General features: G+C 34.2%; 1 protein-coding gene across 3 annotated transcripts in view; it reads right to left on the bottom strand.

The window, feature by feature from the left end:
- Positions 1 to 12236: 12236 nt before the first annotated feature.
- Positions 12237 to 18037, bottom strand: part of LOC126968927 (T-box transcription factor TBX20-like) — a 71890-nt gene continuing 66089 nt past the window's right edge. Inside the window, exons 5-7 of one of the 3 annotated variants that reach the window (XM_050814129.1) lie at positions 14334 to 14410; positions 13972 to 14043; positions 12237 to 13886 (exon numbers count right to left, since the gene is read on the bottom strand). In XM_050814129.1, coding sequence (XP_050670086.1) covers positions 13466 to 13886; positions 13972 to 14043; positions 14334 to 14410 — 570 coding nt within the window. In that variant the 3' untranslated portion in view covers positions 12237 to 13465. Of the gene's footprint in view, positions 13887 to 13971; positions 14044 to 14329; positions 14411 to 18037 lie in introns of those variants that run through there. The other 2 variants (XM_050814130.1, XM_050814131.1) reach the window with 2 other exon arrangements.

Below are 18037 nucleotides of genomic sequence, written 5' to 3' on the forward strand. Positions count from 1 at the left end.
TATGAGCGGCACTACAATTGCGCTCGTCATCTTGAGACATAAGATGTTAAGCCTCATTTTTCTAGTAATCTCACTAGCTACGGCGCCCTTCAGACCGAAACACAGTAATGCTTACACATAACTGCTTCACAGCAGAAATAGGCGCCGTTGTGGTAACCATAATCTAGCCGGAATCCTGTGCAAAGGAGCCTCCCACTGGGTAAGTATGCATAACAGCTACGTCTTTTTATTTTTGTGTGCGTGTGTTGCTGAAAATAGATGTTAACAGTTTGTCGCTGTATTTTTTCGACGTGTTCTGTCAATGTCTATGATATATTAGAGCATATATTATCTATTATCATTGTTCAAATTTGGACAGAATAATTTATGTTATACGCTTACAGTATTTCCCACAATTTTTTTTATAGAAATTTAATGTTAACTAAGTTTTTTTATATTAAATAGAAGGCCAAAGCCTGTCTTCCTCATCAAAACACTGAAGGAATTAAAGGGCTGTTTTCTGGAATTAAGGTTTTATTTGTTAAATATAGCTTATATTCCTCTGGACGTGTTTTTGTCACTGAATTTCCATATTTTCCCGCTAAAGTAATTTTAGAAAAAAAAATGTGATTGTATTGAGATGAACCTGGAAGGCTTAGATTAAAAATTGGTTGCGTTACTTAAAATCAGAGGCTTTTTAAGAAACGCAAGCAAATTTTATCTCATCATTCTTATCTTCGATTCGGTTTAAAGACATTTATTCTCATAAGATTTAACTTAAAATCACTTACATGAGAATTTTACATAAATATACAATATAATATTACCTTAGGTTTCTATGAATAAGCATGCAAAACAAACAAAGTGAACAATTACAAAAAATGAAGGTAGATAAAAAATTATCAACAAAAGAACATCAACATATTTTATATTTATCCGGAATAAAAAGGACTGGATGTGGCTAACGACTTATAAACATAACAGTTGAAGTAAACTAAAATAATACCTTAATTCATATTTTTAAAAAAATGAGTCAAATAACCAATTGTTGGATTCGATACATTGTTGTAGTTGTAGATTGCAAATACGTCACAGATTATAGATACAATATTTGATGTTGTATTTGTCACGCTATGCCTTAAAAGCAAATAATTATTAAGGCCAATATTGAAAGCGAACCTTCAACCACGATATCTGATATTAGTTTATCAACAAACTGTAGTAGCTAAGTGGCACGTGTACACCGCCATTAGACAACACAATTGACGCCTACAGCCACTATCAGTTTCACGCGCACCAAAATAGAAACAGTACATAATTACGGACCGCTACACGAAATATGTATCTCTGTTATTAAAAATAGGGCTCGTTTTAGTCTGCACGTGATTCTTTTCAATTTTCCTCCAATCGAATTTGGCTGTAACATCAATCGCATTCCCACATTTTCCTGGCGCACTTACACAATATCAATCAGGTTTTATTGGTGTTATCGGGGCGGGTGTGCCGGGAGGGCTAGGGCCACGAGGTGGGGGGGGAGGGTCGGCTATTTGTATCAATAACCTGTCGATGGTCTCTCTCCGCTCTGGGACTTCACACCCACGACTAGTTTCACTCGCAACTGCGGTTTCATTGATTCGATTAGAAATGTTACTAATATTGTGTCCATATCGTTTTCCAATTTCAAATGTCTTCAAGAGTCAAATAACTTCAATACATCTAGCCAAATAACGCAGTAAATCGACATAAATGAAAAAATAAGATTAAAAACAAGCAGCTCAGACCAGAATACAATAAAAGAAGAATATTTAAATCAATTTTTAAATCAGGAAAAACACTCGTTAGGCTTACGGGCAAAAATTTTTTTATGTAGTTTAGACCTCCATTTTATCACATATCATTTGCCTAATAAAACATTATGTAAATGTCAAAAGTGACATTTACAATGTAAGCGTTACATTGCATCCTGAAATTCTCTAATTTTTTTTTCATTGCTACCAAGGAGTTTTTAGCTCGTACGTTCCGTGAATCCGCTAGCTTCTACTTTTCTTGAGTTCAATATTTAATCAGGTTGTCATTTATTTGCCTTATTAATCTAAACGAACTAAAAACTTAATTTCATGATAAGATAATTTTGTAATGCAAGCAAAATTGTCTCTACTTTTTAATTATTTTAATTTTGTTTCAATTTCGATCTACTATGTACTTATTATTATAATTTTAATTAACCACTTCATTCATCATTCTTTTTTGAGTTCAATAGTAGCATCAACGGTACGTAAAATATATTTATTTAATTAGTTGTATATATATATATAGTATTTTTTTTTTTAATATTTATTTGGAGAAAAAAAATTAGAACAATTATCTAAAATCTAGGTACATAAGTGGCTTATAGTATATTATGCAAAAAAAAAATTGTTCTCTAGAAATTCCTCGCTAAGATTTAAAGTTTCTAATGTGACAAGGACAGTTTAATTAACTTACGATTACTAAAAAACGAACATTAAAAAAAGAATATTACTACAGAATTTATAAGCTTCATTTTAGATCATGTAGCAGTAATTCTCTTGTTTATTCTATTTTTAAATTGTGCTAATTTAGTAGTAGTACCTACTAGTAGGTATTTGAAATAAATTTCCAGAAATCTGCGAATTTCCATCGCATTAACTAAAACACAGAAAGCAGCTGAACACAATTTCCAAAACACGTTCACGCTTCCTACATCCACATCTCAACACGTAAAGATATAATCTACATAGATAACACTGTAGCCCCTTAATGTTCTCACTACATCGACGTTTCTTTACCGCGCTACTCAAAATGGCGAGATTCTGCCTAGCAATGGAGATGGAAATAGCACTAAGCTTAGAGGATTGGTAGACAATGTAGGTGTATGGTGAAGGCTCAGGTGGGTACTGTCTTTACTGTGATAACACGCTAATGCCCTCAACTTTGCACCGCAACAGGGGGTGGTTTGGTGGAGGCAATCATTGAGGAAAAATGGGAAAAGTCAGACCATTTACGTTACTGAATGCAAATATTATCGAACGATTTCGATATGAAGCAGACAAATGTAATGTCAGACATAGAATTTTTATAACACAAACTAAATATGCGATTTTGATACTCGCTAAAGTCTGTTTCCAGATACAATTTCTTCTGTAGCAAATCAAATAATGTTTTAGCTGTGTAAGGTTAGTAGAACTTTTATCATTTATACAAATATTATTTATGAAATAATTATAACAGCAAAAACGTAAGCTTTTTTGATTTTTAATTATGAAAATATCACGCCAGTTTGTTATGATAAAATAATAAATGTGTAAACTTATTGAAGTAATTTAATAAGTTTATTCCCTAATAAAAGAGCGGTTTCTGGCTCAAAATGTCCTGAGGATGCCTCGTGTAGAGGCGAAACACGTGCCGAATTGTTTAAAGACAAATATTGGCGGAATTAACACTAAAGAAAACTCAAATCATTTGAATATATGTGTAAACATCAAAATTTACATAAAATTCCTACCTTTTTTTATTAAAAGCAACTAACTTAATTAGTAACTAAACATGAAGTCTCCTACTACTATTTACTTATTATATAAATAATTTCTTGTAACTGAGTTGTCGATTCGTTCCACTAGATGGCGTTGTAAGAGTTCTTGTATTTTGCGGTGATAAAGCTGAATTTATAGCCCCGTTACGTTTGCAGTTTTCCAGAAATGTGGAGATATGTGCTCACGGTGACATTAGCGCCAACTTACCCCCCCTTCACCCCCCATAGGCCCCCTCGCACGCTGCGTACCTAGACACGTCGTACTTCGTAATAAAATTTTATTCGCACGTTTAGTATCTACTGAAGCATAAAAACCATCGCGACACTGGCTTATGTGCCGTTAAACTGTTATGTCGTTTTTTAGCGCTTATATCGCACGCGTTTTGAAGAAAATACATTATATTTTGCATGAGTTGGGTGTTTGAGTCGATTTTTTAAATATTTTATTATATAAACTAAGTTGAAAATAATTATATACACTGAAACAATATTGAAATCCAACAAAAAACTACATAATTACATGCATTTAACCACATGATCTACTTTTTTCTATATCTCGCAAAACAATAATTTGTATGAGTTACGATAGCTTAAATACTAAGATGTAACGTCATATTATATCTCTCTAATCAGAAATTGAAATCCTTATAAATCTTTTGTTTTTTAATCGATTGAATTAGTTCTTTCATCGATTTATTTAGTATTATATTTAGATTTAAAAAAATGTCAACATTTTGAAAATTTTGATTTGAGTATAATACCCGATTCGCTATTTTCAGATTTCCCTATAGCTGCATGGGATGGTCAAAATTTTGTGAGACATAACTGCACATCCGATGGTTACCCTGCCATCATCTGACATAAATCTGAGTTGCTGCCCTGCAGAGTAAGGCCTGAACCCAGCTCATTCTGAAAACTATAGCAGAGTGATATGATTCTTTGATAAATTTTTTTTTCATTCATATATGGCAACCTACTGACAACAAACTTGTCTCTAAATATTAGGATTTATTAATAGAGCTATAAGATTTTTATTCCACTAACATGCCTAATCTGAAATAAGCTTTTTTTAATCTATACTAAAAAATGGAGAGGTGATTTTTTCTTCGGTTATAATGCGAGAACTACTGAACCGATCGGAATAATACTTTTATTGTTAGTGCGTGAATTGCTCCAAAAAGAGTTAAGTTCTAGGCTCATTATTTTTCGACGTTTTCACAACTGTCTAACGGCCGTTCCCGATATACTATCTACAGATAGAGAAAAATTACTACCTTCTACTGTCAGTAATTAGCTGTCAATAATCTGAAGCTGTCCCAATATACCCGATAAGTCATTCTTGTCGCCTTATATTGGGACGTGTGAATTGCAATTCCCATACAAACTTCTATAGCTTGTAAGCTATGCGTCGTCCCATTGACAGACAGCGTGTACGGGTAAGGTGAGTTACCGTCGATAAGTTTATTGGGATAGAAAAGTCAACGATAGTTACGATTTTTATCTCAAGTAAGAGAGACTGAATATACGGAACGGCCGTTAGACGTATAAAAGATCTAATTATATAATATAATACAAAATACTACACAAACTCAGCACATTGATGAAACGACATTACAAGTAAAGAGTGCAAATGTTCACAAACGGAAAAAGCGAGCCATAAAGATTCAGAACACGTCCTCCGACCCAGGATCCGTACTTAAATGGGGATTATGAGCGGAGTGGCCAATAACAAGGCATTACGGGACCCTTCCCAGGAGCTACCGACGTCAGGATCACAACCAGATACGAGTCCGATAATCCAAAACCATCCAATGTAGCGTCAGCGTACATATTATCGATTTGCCAGTTTATTTTATTAGAAACATAATGAACATCCAACTTCAAATATTTAGAGCAACAAAGTAAAAGTCTTCAATCTCAAAGATTTATGAAATTATGAGAGATATGGCCGCTTTGGCAAAGGTATTAACTATTTTAAGCCTACGTACTTCAGAATGTACCTACCAACACTGAACTGAATAAATTTTCAATATAACTGAATCAGATACCAACAAGCTCATCAGGAGTTTTATTATCTGTTCTGGGCATGTTTTTTTTTTATTAAATATTTTAATGTATAGGTTGAAGACATTATGGCTTTGTGGTGCTAACGATATTCACACCGATATCCACAATGAAAAGGACCCACAAATAAAAAGATTTCGTAAAAAGTATTCTGAGATAGGTATTAATTAGATGCTATACGTACTACAAAATACCAATACGAAGCAAATTATCGAAGCAATAATTATAAATCTTAACTTAACGGCGACTGTTTTCGCATATGAAGCTTTAGAAAGCAATAATTCACCCGGTAAAGTCGTCACATAGAAATGAGAAAGTCAGTCAGATGGCAAATTCAATCAAACCACATCGAAAGTACGGCGTCATCCGAACAATTTCTACGATTGGAAACAGTTTTACAAGCAATAAATTTGTGCAAGCCGTGTCGGTCGCTACAACATTTATTAGCTACAATCCAGATTAGATTAGCGTTGCATCCCTCTAGTAGCTTGCCCTCGGGACACGAAATTTGTCCCAGTAATGCTGCCACGCGCCGAACTAAATACTAATTCGATGGAGTATTCGACCCTTCCTCTATGTGACTCGAATGTCGCCTCAGCAGTGTTTCATTTTAATTGAATAGTTTCTGTGGGGTGACGCGTTGTTTTCCTAGAGATAACTTTATAGTCGTTTTGCATAATTGCGGGTCGTGTCTCTCTAATTTGTTACAATTTCGCAATCTGTCACGCTTTGTCCGATGTATAAATCAATGGAAATTCTGTTAATTGAATTCATTTTATCACTTTGTAGTTATTAAATTTGTGATTGTGTTTTAACTGCTGTTGCCGGATTTCTCAAAACGGGTTGTAGTTGGTATTTGGTTGCAGATCAATCCGCGATAATTATGTTGTTTTATCGGATTTATGTTTTTCTCCCATAACGAAACCAAAAGTGTAGTGCTTTTGATGACGGAATTCAGGACCAGGGAACTACGAGGAGACTTGGTTTCTAGGCAAGAAACTTATAGTTAAAATAACAATGGTGGACTTGGACTACAAGAAAAGGAGTAAAAGGTAATAATGGATATGATAAGTAGCATTGGACTTGATGAACAAGAAGGCAGTGCAAGAACGTAGATCTGATTAAAGATACAGAACTGAATACCCAAATAAAAGCGCAGATTACAAAAAGCATGGATGAATAGATACTAAAAAAAAGGAAAAGAAAACACGATCACATTAAATTGCACAAAAAGGTAAAAGAGTTTTCATAAACAAACAGGAATTAAGTTTTTAGTAAGCTGGTGGATCAGAACAATAGGTTTGTAATTGATAAAGTGGAACAATTCAGAACTTGGCAAGGATTCACATTGATTTTGTACAGTGATGATAATAACCCATCTTGCAAAGGGACAGTACTGAAGAGACTTAAGATGGGCCTTCCATATTAAAATATGAGGTAGTAAAGACTATATAGACTACATGATGAATGGCAAAGCTGCTGGACTGGATAGGGTGTATGTAGAAATGCTTAACTTGGTAAATGTCTGTATATCAAGGTGTTTGAGACTGGGCACTGACTGAAAAGTGACATAAATATATTTCTTTAACTTTGCAAAGGCATTGATGTAGGGCACCAACAGCTGATGAACATTCTGAACTGTTTGGACGGCAAAAACAAGAAACTACTGCAAAACCTTTATTGGAATCAATTTGCTCATAATAGGAACAAAAATGTTCTGCAGGTCCTAAAACTTGGGATTGAGGCAACGATATTTTTAAAACAATATATACATACACAATATTATGTGTCCGATTATTAAAAATTTAAAGCTAATTTCAGTGTTTAATCGCACTGCTAAATTGGCAATGGCTTCAACCGCATTTATCACGGGGAGTGTTCCGGAGAGCTGTTTAACCTGATTCCTGCCGCTGAATTCGCACGAAACGCCACAAATTAGGATATCATCCCCACCATCTGGATGTGTGGCGGTCCTCCACAGTGCGGTTTTCAAGGAGCTTTCTTTCTCGTACTAAAAGCTGTGGAATTAGCTTCCTTGTGGGGTGTTTCCGGGACGATACGACATGGGTACCTTCAAAAAAAGCGCGTACACCTTCCTTAAAGGCCGGCAACGCTCCTGTGATTCCTCTGGTGTTGCAAGAGAGTGATCATTTAACACCAGGTGACCCGTAAGCTCGTTTGTCCTTCTATTCCATAAAAAAAAGACTACGGAATGTACCATCATATTCCTTGGAATAGTTACGGCCTTACAAATAAACTTGGTATAAAGTTATAACTGAGAATGAACCAAGAATAATATGCGAAATGTTGACTATATCGCTTACAAAACTGTCAATACACTGATAAATCTGAAGTTTTCCGAATGTCAAGCAGCCTTGCAAATAAAGGCGGGAAACCTTATAGGTAAGCCAATCTTATGCAAAATGTCTATTTGTAAACATATTCTGGGCTTATTCTCAGGTATAGTTTTATGCGCATTTTATTTGTAAGGCCGCTAAAGTTTACGTTAAAAAGTGAAATATCAAGTCAATACCGAATATTTATTTGAAACTTTTGACAGGTCGCCCTTAAGCTATTCAAAATTAACAATAGCTTTAACCGGCGAAGATCGGACGGGCAGGGTAAACAGTTGAAGTTATGACGTCATCTAAAAATTGTCAAATGGTGCAACTCATTTTTTTTGCGTTACCTGAACATTAATTTGTTTGTTATTGCTAGAGTTAGTAAGTGCAACCCAGCCTTAATATTGATAGTAGCTGTTAGACGCGGGTCACTACTGCCATCTAGCGAACGCTGTAACAACTGAATGAAACAACCCAACCGGTTTGAGTCGCACCTTTTACTGCGCTACTGAATTAAAAGGAATTAAGTTTTAGTTCGTCTACTAATCAATCAAAAAAAGTCATCTACTTGTATTCATATAAAATAATTGCTCGGTAATTTAAATATAATATTTTTTAAGTAAATCTAATTTTCATGTCATTTTTCTATAGGTCTAAATGAGAATCCTGTATTTTTCAAGTGGTTTATTTCTAAACTCATTGAAATTGGCATGCAAATGTAACACTCGCTTCAACTGTTAATCAAACCTTTTTCGCAGCAGCAGTTTGAAATGAGCGAATAAAGGTGTAAATTATTTATTGAACTAAAAATTATGTTTCAATTTTAAAGTAAATAAGAGTTATAGTAGCATAATGAGCTAACCTATAGCTCTTCCAGATAACCTAAAGGCTTAGATTTTATTTATAAAGATAAATACCTATATAATAAACACATGTACATATATTATATTTTTACATATTATATGTACGTTACCTACACAGTACAAACACAGAAGAGGATGAAAAACATGATTTAAAAAAAAAATTATCTATACAATCTTTATATGTAATATAATTCTTCTGTACGTGTGTTGACAGTGAACTCCTCCTAAACGGCTGGACCGATTTGAAAGTTTTTTTTTTGTGTGCGTTCAAGTGGATTCGAGGATGGCTTAGATTCTCAATTCTGTACATATTTAAATCTCCTGCATTTGTATGTATGTTAGTGAGCTCCTCCTAACGTTTTTTCAAATTTAAAACGTCTGCACAGGACAACATCTGTCGGGTCCGCTAGTATATTATAAAATTCTCGTGTCACAATATTAGTTGTCATCCACCTGTGAAACAACTTGATCGATTCTTATGAGATTTAAAATTTTATTATTGATATTGGTAGGTCTGAGAATCGGTCCTTATCTATTTTTTTATATGGCAATATAACATTTGTCAGTTTGTTTATTTATATAAGAGGAGGCAAACAGGCAAGAAACTCACGTGGTGGAATGTGGTGAGACAACTGCACATGTGCAACTGCATAGTGTGGCTTTCTTAAATGCAACCACTTTAGCAAAGAGCAGAAATATTACGTAGACACTGCTGCTTGTGGTGCCAGACCTGTTATAGTTAATGAATGAATTGTATTTGTTGGATGCAATTACTAATTGTGACAGTAATCACGACCATCATGTTCACGAATCATCGTGACAAAAGAGTGGCCGTTGAGGTTCTTGTATGTTCTTCTCACGAGCTCAACTTTTTCCGAACATTTGATAGATTCAATAATTTAAAAGAAAATTAAAATTTGACAAAATTACTGCGTATATAGTAAATATGATTCATATTTACCGAAAGGCTCCGGCCTACCATTTTAAAAGATTTCATACATAAGGTGTATGTAACTTTGTATTAAATTTTTTAGGGAACTCTCCCTAAAAAAACGCTACAACTTCATTGTTTCTACATTTTAAATTAAATGTTATTAAGATACACACTGTTTATTAGTTATTAATATTACTTTTCTTAAGATTAAATGACGTCACGAAATTCTATGTAATTTTTGGTTCTATTTTTCTGTTTTATTTTTATTTAGCAATCCTTTATAAACGTGCAGATGTTTATCAAGGATATGCAGGTGCAGACCTGGGGCCCCGATAGACCAGCGCTGGTTATATTATCACACATAATTATGCTGACGTGGAACTCAATTATGCAATTTAATATTCAATGACAACCTCAACAATAATTGTAAGGTTGTTGAGGTGAAGTAAGCTGCAAAATCAATTATTTTTCCTCTTTGTAATGCTTTTAAATACTTTTACGAGTATGGAAGGGACACGGAGACTTCTTACCATTCAGTCTTAACATTTTGAGGTTGAAAAGAAGGAGATAGATTCGTGTATCATTTATAATCAGTATATCAATTATTTTTCCACTTCGTAAAGCTTTTAAGTAATTTTATGGAGAGGCATTTTGTTTTAAAATTGCATTGTCATCTTGGCAAAGTCAAGATAGGTGGGCTTATGTGGGCAAAGTGAGCAAAATATGGAGAAATAAAATCATGACAGCTACAAAGACCAGGTTCATGCGAACGCCAATCTTACCCATACATTTGTATGCTGTAGAAGGATGCTTCGTGTATTAACAATACCACCACCAGTGGGAGGCTCATTTGCACACCCAGGCCGGTCAGGTTATGGGTACCACAACGGCGCGTATTTCTGACGTGAAGCAGTAATGTGTAAACATTTCGTGTTTTATTATTGTGTTTCGGTCTAAAGGGTACCGTAGCTAAATTACTGGGCAAATGAGGCTTAATATCTTATATCTCAAGGTGACGAGCGCAATTGTAATGCCAATCAGAATTTTGGGTTCTTCAAGAGCCCTGAGCGGCACTGCATTGTAATGGGCGGGGCGTGTCAATAACCATGATTTTATAAAATGACCATTTTATTCCAAGTCAAGATAGGTGGACTTTAATGGACACAATGAGCAAAATATCGAGAGTAAGAAACATCACAAAAGCCACAAATTCTAATCTTATCCATTTTTTGTAAGACGCTGAAACATGCACATTTCAAGAGGTAGAAAAGAAGGAGATAGACGCTCTGGAAATATGGTGCTGAAGAAGAATGCTTCGTGTATCGTGGACTGAATTTCACTCAAACGTTTCGATCTCCAGGCACTAAAAATTAAACAGCGTTTATCTTCCATAGTGCAATCCCGCATATCTACTCGCTTTCTTTGAACACGTATGGAGGCAGAACAGACAGTCTATAGACCATGTCACACCTTTTTTTTTATGAAAATAAGGGACGAGAGCAGGACTTTCAGCTGATGGTAATTGATACACCCTGCCCATTACAATGCAGTGCCGCTCAAGATTATTGAAAAACCCAAAATCCTGAGCGGCACTACAATTACGCTCGTCACCTTGAGACATAAGATATCAAGTCATTTGCCCAGTTCACTAGTTACGGCGCACTTCAGACCGGAACACAGAAATGTTTACACATTACTGCTTCACGGCAGAAAAAGGCGCCGTTGTTGTACCCATAATCTAGCCGGCATCCTGTGCAAAGGAGCCTCCCACTGGTATTCGAAAACGTAAAACCCTGTTATAGTATAATTCGTTTGATTTTTTTTCATTTCAATTAATTAGTATTAATACTAATTATTGTAAGACTTATTTACTCTCTCACGACATCTTTTTTTAATAGAGTTTCTTTGCAATATAGAGTTTGGATTGTATGACTGTTTGTTGCTTAGAATAAAATTCGTGTTGTAAGGATATTTGTAACTTAGAATCTGGATTGTGTGAATTTTTATTGCTTGAGGTTGTATTAATGGTTGAGGAATGTGATGGCTGGTCCTTGCTTATAAAAGGCTCACATAATCCCTTTAAATTTATAAACATTGTGCGTGGATTGCATCTACTGTAGTAAAAAATTCTTATTTTTTTATTTAAGAAATTGTGTATTTCACGTTTGATTGTTTCTGTTTCGTCACTTTACATATTACTATAAATGTTGATTTTAAAAATGGAAACGAGATTATTGCCACTTCTTCTCATAGCTCAACTTTTTCCGATGTGGTCATTTCCTAAATATAGATGAATAAAATGATTTTAATTTAATTTGATTCAGTCTCGTGCCAGATTTTGGCGACTCAACATTTCCTGAGGATGCCTCGTGTAGAGGCAAAACACGTGTCGAATTGTTTAAAGACAAATATTGGCGGAATTAACACTAAAGAAAACTCAAATTATTTGGATAATTCAATATGGATAAGCCCTAGATAATACAAATAAAATAAAACAAACAACATTATGCTTTAACAAACATTTAATTTGGATTTTATTAATATATTATTTAAGATAACTATTAACTTGAACTACAAAATAACTGGGTTGCGTCCAGTAGTCAATAATTATAAAGGTTTAGATAATTTACACATTTAGATAGAGCCTCTTTCTGTAAGGCAATGCATGAAAACAGGCCAGGTTTATTACCTTAGTCTGCGTGACACGTGACGTCTTACACTTGTGATTTGTATGACACTTTGTGCTAGTGTGCGTATTAGTGCGTGGAGTATTGCTCAAAATCGATGTTAACAGTCCAATTTTTCGACGTTTTCACAGCTGCCACAGTCTATCTAGATGTATAAATCATCTAAGTATAAAGGTTTTAATGTACTTGGAACATTCTTACCACAGCACTTAAAACTATTTTTCTATCTATATAATACATAGTTAAAACTACAACCTCTATATTCTACACTTGTTGTATTGCACAGTTCTTTTAGCGATGATCATTTGAGACAAGTTAATTTTATAAATAATATGTACTCTAAGTCTTAATCACCGAAATATTTTATTTTATTTGCCTATTTCATAAATTAAATATTAAAATATAACTACAGGAAATTAATAGGAACTTATGATAACAAAATAATTACAGACTTAAATTATTAATACTATAGGTTATTTATGTTACAATATAATACATTATTTCATGATCGCAACGCGCGATCCTAATTTCATGTAATTCTTCTTCTCACTACTTGTAGCAGTTTTTTAATAAAAAAAACTGAAAGGTTACAAGGTTGAATACATTTTTTTAAGTCAAGCAAATTTTAATTTACTCTCATACGAACCTGGTGATACGTCGTAGAGGCATCCAAATACAACTACCGCATCAATCAATTATAATAAAAAAAAATGGATTCACAAAGAAATTGAATACTTAGAATTCAGTCTGGGTTTTCAAACATATATGTTTATCAGATTTATAATAAAAAAAAAGATTATTCGATTTTCAAAAAATATCATCAGTATATAATATATTATGTTGTTACTATTTCAGAAATCAAAATATAAATGTGGTATATATTATCACATCTTTAGCTACACCTATGATTACAATGTGGAATTAAATTTCTCAAGTACAAGAATATACAAAGTATTCTAATAAATTAAAACATACCAAATATTAGCATTTTAATTATTGTAGGTACGTAGAAGATTTCATCCTGTTAAAATTATCTTTATCTTGTCTTAGGTTGGACTGTGTGGCGTATGTGGAGGGTGCGGTGTGAGGGGATGAGGGCTGGGGTCCCGGAGTGAGTCTGGCGAAGACCCTGGTGAGGATCTGCGAGGAGGGTACGGCGAGAAGCGATGCTGTGATAACTGAGCCGGGACACCACCGGGGTACACCGGCCGGGGCAACTGTAACCCTGACCCAGACGCTAGGTGCTGTTGCGCTAGTAACTGCGGGGCTAAACAAGCCCATTGACCCCACAAAGCAGCCGCTGGCACTCCATACAACGGATACGCAGCTCTTAGGAACAGCTGCGATCGAGCTGCCAGTATAGCCTTCTCTTCCAATGTCAAGTTATTGTTATGTTGATCCATATCAAACGGTCGTAAAGGTGACCTCAGGTAGTGCTGTTCCGCCAACATTGACTCCATTGTCTCTCTGAAAGAACAACCCAATTTAACTAATAAAATTCGAGGCTCTTAGACTATTTGGAGTAGCAATTTCGAATTAAATCAATATCTACCTATAGTTTGAGGCGCTGAAGCGCGTGTCATCGGGGAATGTCGACCTTTCGTGCTCTCCAGTGATATAGAATCTCAACAAAGAAAACAAAAAAATAAATCAAATGTATGCAAATCAAAGACGAACGAAAGGTTGAAACAACGGGACGTATAAGAGAGAATTATTTTAAGGACAATATTAATTTTACAGACATAAGTACTAATACTAATGCTCTTAAGAGTGTAACTAATATAATAATATAATACTTGATTGGGGTCAATTTGGGCAGAATTTATTCCCGAATATCTATAATAAATAAATCAATGAAATTTAATGTTAATTAAATATATCAAACAATTTAACTTTCCGAGGTTAGATATTTACCTTTCAAATTCAGTAAGGCGGGATGAATCGCGGAATCCCTTCGCGAATGGATTACTGTCGATTTTAAGTTTTGTGATCTGAAACAAAGAGTGTTTGGCTTAAATCGAATCAATTTAAGTCAACTGTGAACAATCAAGCGAAAGTATATTCGTATGCAGTTATTATTTTACACGTTACTAGCTGACTCAGTAAACGTCGTATTGCCATATAACATATTAAAAAAATCAATTATTAAAATTTTGATGCAACCGATTCTCAGACCTACCAAATATATCGTACTACAATTATTGTATTCGATTGCCATCTTGCAACCCTATATCGGTTTGGTGGATGGAACAGAATAATATAAAAATCGTGATACAAAAATAGTTGAAAACCGTAGAAGGGCGAAAATTTAAATTTGTATGTATTTTCAATGCTGAATCATAATAAAATAAAAAATAAAAAAAATTGTCAAAATATTAAACAAAAAATTTTTGGGGTTAACATTTAGTAAATAATGTAAAATAGTAGCCGATTCTCAGACCTACTGAATATGCATATAAAATTTGATAAAAATCAGTAAAGCCGTTTCAGAGGAGTTAGGTTACTAACATTGTGACACGAGAATTTTATATATAAGATGATAAATTACTAATAGTTATTTTAACTGCTAATTCCATCAAAATTCGTCTTCAATCAATTGGACATGTGTCGCCTCTTTACGAGGCATCCTCAGGGGATCGTCTTGAACCAATCTCCTAAGGATGCCTCGTATAATTGAAGACAATAATAATCTTAGCGGAATTAACACTTAAAATAAGTGATAAAATTTAGTTAATAATGAATTTCCGCAATGTAACGCCTAATTCAATAAATATTATTTAACACGTTATTAAATTTCGGACGAATTAAATTATGTGATTGCACTCGTAAAGAATGCGTTTGATTTAAATATTGGCTGAAGGTGTTAAAAATGTGTTTGCCGTTGCACAAACAGCTTTGTGAATAATTGCCCCCTCGCTGTGAGAGCGAACTGCTGCGTTTGTTGCAAATTGATACTTATATTTACGACAAAACTCGCAAACTTTTGTACAAGAAATACGATCAGTGTTAACTTATGTATTTACAATCTACGACAATATAATAATGAATTGGTTTTCTTTATGTTTTTCGTTCTGAAACATTTCTGAGAAAGATTTTTGTACTTTTGTTAGAAATTCGAGCTTATTATTAATTGTTGGTTAGTTAAGTCAGTCAACTTAATGGAATTTTGATTACTCTACGGAGAAAATAGTGGTAGGTTATTTTACGATAATTAAAGTATTTAATTTGAAAGAATGTCAGTAATTATAGATCGATTAAATACATCTATATAGATTACGAGTTTGTTATTATTATTATAATAAGCGATATCTTCTACAAGTGGGAGGCTCCTTTGAACAGGATGCAGGCTATATTATGGGTAACACAACGGTGCCTTTTTCTGCCGTGAAGCAATAATGAAATTTCTGGGCAAATAATACTTAACGTCTTATATATCAAGGTGACGAGCGCAATTGTAGTGCCGCTTAGAATTTTTGGGTTTTTCAAGAATCCTCCTGAGCTGAACGTCCCGCTTATCTCGTCCGTTATTGTCATAAAACAAAAGAAATAGCTACCCCTTTGTGGTATAAATTTAGATTTAGGGTTTACTCCAGTTCTATGAGATGTTCTAATAGATGAATAAAGTGATTTTGATTTCAAAACAAGATGGAGGTCCTAAACTAGTGTTAACATCTAAGCGTAGTTGAACATTCAGCCAATTGCCGGGGATTAAATTAGGTATATCAGTATTGGCAATAAACAAGTCATCGCTCGATCGACGTCGTCGTGACCGTCTGTCAATCTGTCAGCACGTCTGGCTCCGTGCATCGGTGACGCGCAAGTAATTATCTTCTGACAGATATGATTGCAACACTCGCGACATCTTTGCGCTTTCATTATTTGAAATCTACGTTTATTAAAAATAAAACTCAAGTCAAACTTGTACAGCAAGGGTTAAAGGTCATATTGATTATAAAGTGAAATCTTGTCTTAATTTCATAAATCCAAAATTAATAAAAAAAAAAAAACAAAATAGGAATTGAACATCCAAATCTACCACTTAGTCAAAAGGTTTGAGGTGTCTGACCTCAAACCTAAGAAGAGTGCATAAGAAACTCCGCGGGTTACTTCCTAATACAATTTTATTGGTGTGGTATAAGTAGACGACCCATATAGCCAAATGGTTAATGACCCTGACTACTAAGCTAGAGATCCCGGGTTCGAATCCCGGTAGGTACATTCATTTATATGATGAATATGGATGTTTGTTTCCGAGTCATGGATTTTTATATGTATTTATGTATGTTTCAGTAAGTATATTATATTAAATATATCGTTGTCTTGTACCCATAGTACAGGCTATGCCTAGTTTGGGGCAAGATAATTTGTGTAAAAGTGTGTCAATATCAATATATGTTATATCAATAGTTATGAAAATCATTTATGCTACAGCTATCTTTACCTCACTTACTTAAAAAAACTTACTTAAGAAAATCCATTTCGTAAGATATTTCACCAGTGGGAGGCTCGTTTGCACAGGATGCCGGCTAGATTATGGGTACCACAACGGCGTCTATTTCTGCCGTGAAGCAGTAATGTGTAAGCAATACTGTGTTTCGGTCTGAAGGGCACCGTAGCTAGTGAAATAACTGGGCAAATGAGACTTAACATCTTATGTCTCAAGGAGACGAGCGCAATTGTAGTGCCGCTCAGAATATTTTGATATTTCAAGAATTCTAAACGGCACTACATTGTAAAGGCAAGGCGTATCAATTACCATCAGCTGAACGTCTGTCTCGTCTCGTCCCTTATTTTCAAAGTGTGCAAAGGAGCCTCCCACTGGTAAAGTAAGACTTTGAAAGTATAAAAAATTTACGGAAGCAAGCACAGGCTCAACTTAGTCATGTTTATTAACATACATAATATATAACATCAAAACATTCAGTAATAAATATATCTACTACTTATTACAAGTTTGTGCGGTTGTGCCAATTGATAAGGAAGAAAAAAGTTTCTTACCATATCGCCCAACAAAGGACTTACTAACTGGACTTAACCGAGTAATAGGCATAACAAACTTATGGTATTTCTTAGTGTTACTTAATAGTAGTGATAAGCATAATTGCTTATCACAGTTTCTAGAAATGTCGCTTATATCCGTATTTACATTTACATTCAATTATCAAATCTCTCAATATTCGCACCATGGCTCTAACTTTTAGCGGGAATAGCAGTAGTAATGAAAAATCTGCTAATGTTTTCGAATACGCTGCTAAAACTAATTTAGTTAAATTTATTTAATAAGATTGAGTCCATAGACTAAGAGATGCTGTTATAAATAAAGAACTTCTGAACGAAGACGATTTGCGACTAACGCTTCCGAAAATGTTTAAATGTGTTGTTTGTTTGAAGTCTCTATCAAATGAATAGCTGAATTAATGTCACAAGAACATTGTTTTAGTTCAAAGGAGATAATAAAGATTTAAATGTTTAGTTTATAGTGCCTTAAATGTTGTTAAAAATAAGACTTCGATACGAAAATTAAAACTGCATTCGACGGATTCGAATTGATTCTCGTTGATATATTAAAGAAAATAATTCACGTTCATTGTTATTTTATCATTCCAAATGCTGGAATG

Source organism: Leptidea sinapis, chromosome 17 (assembly GCF_905404315.1).
Source record: "Leptidea sinapis chromosome 17, ilLepSina1.1, whole genome shotgun sequence".
NCBI classification, from domain to species: Eukaryota; Metazoa; Arthropoda; class Insecta; order Lepidoptera; family Pieridae; genus Leptidea; species Leptidea sinapis.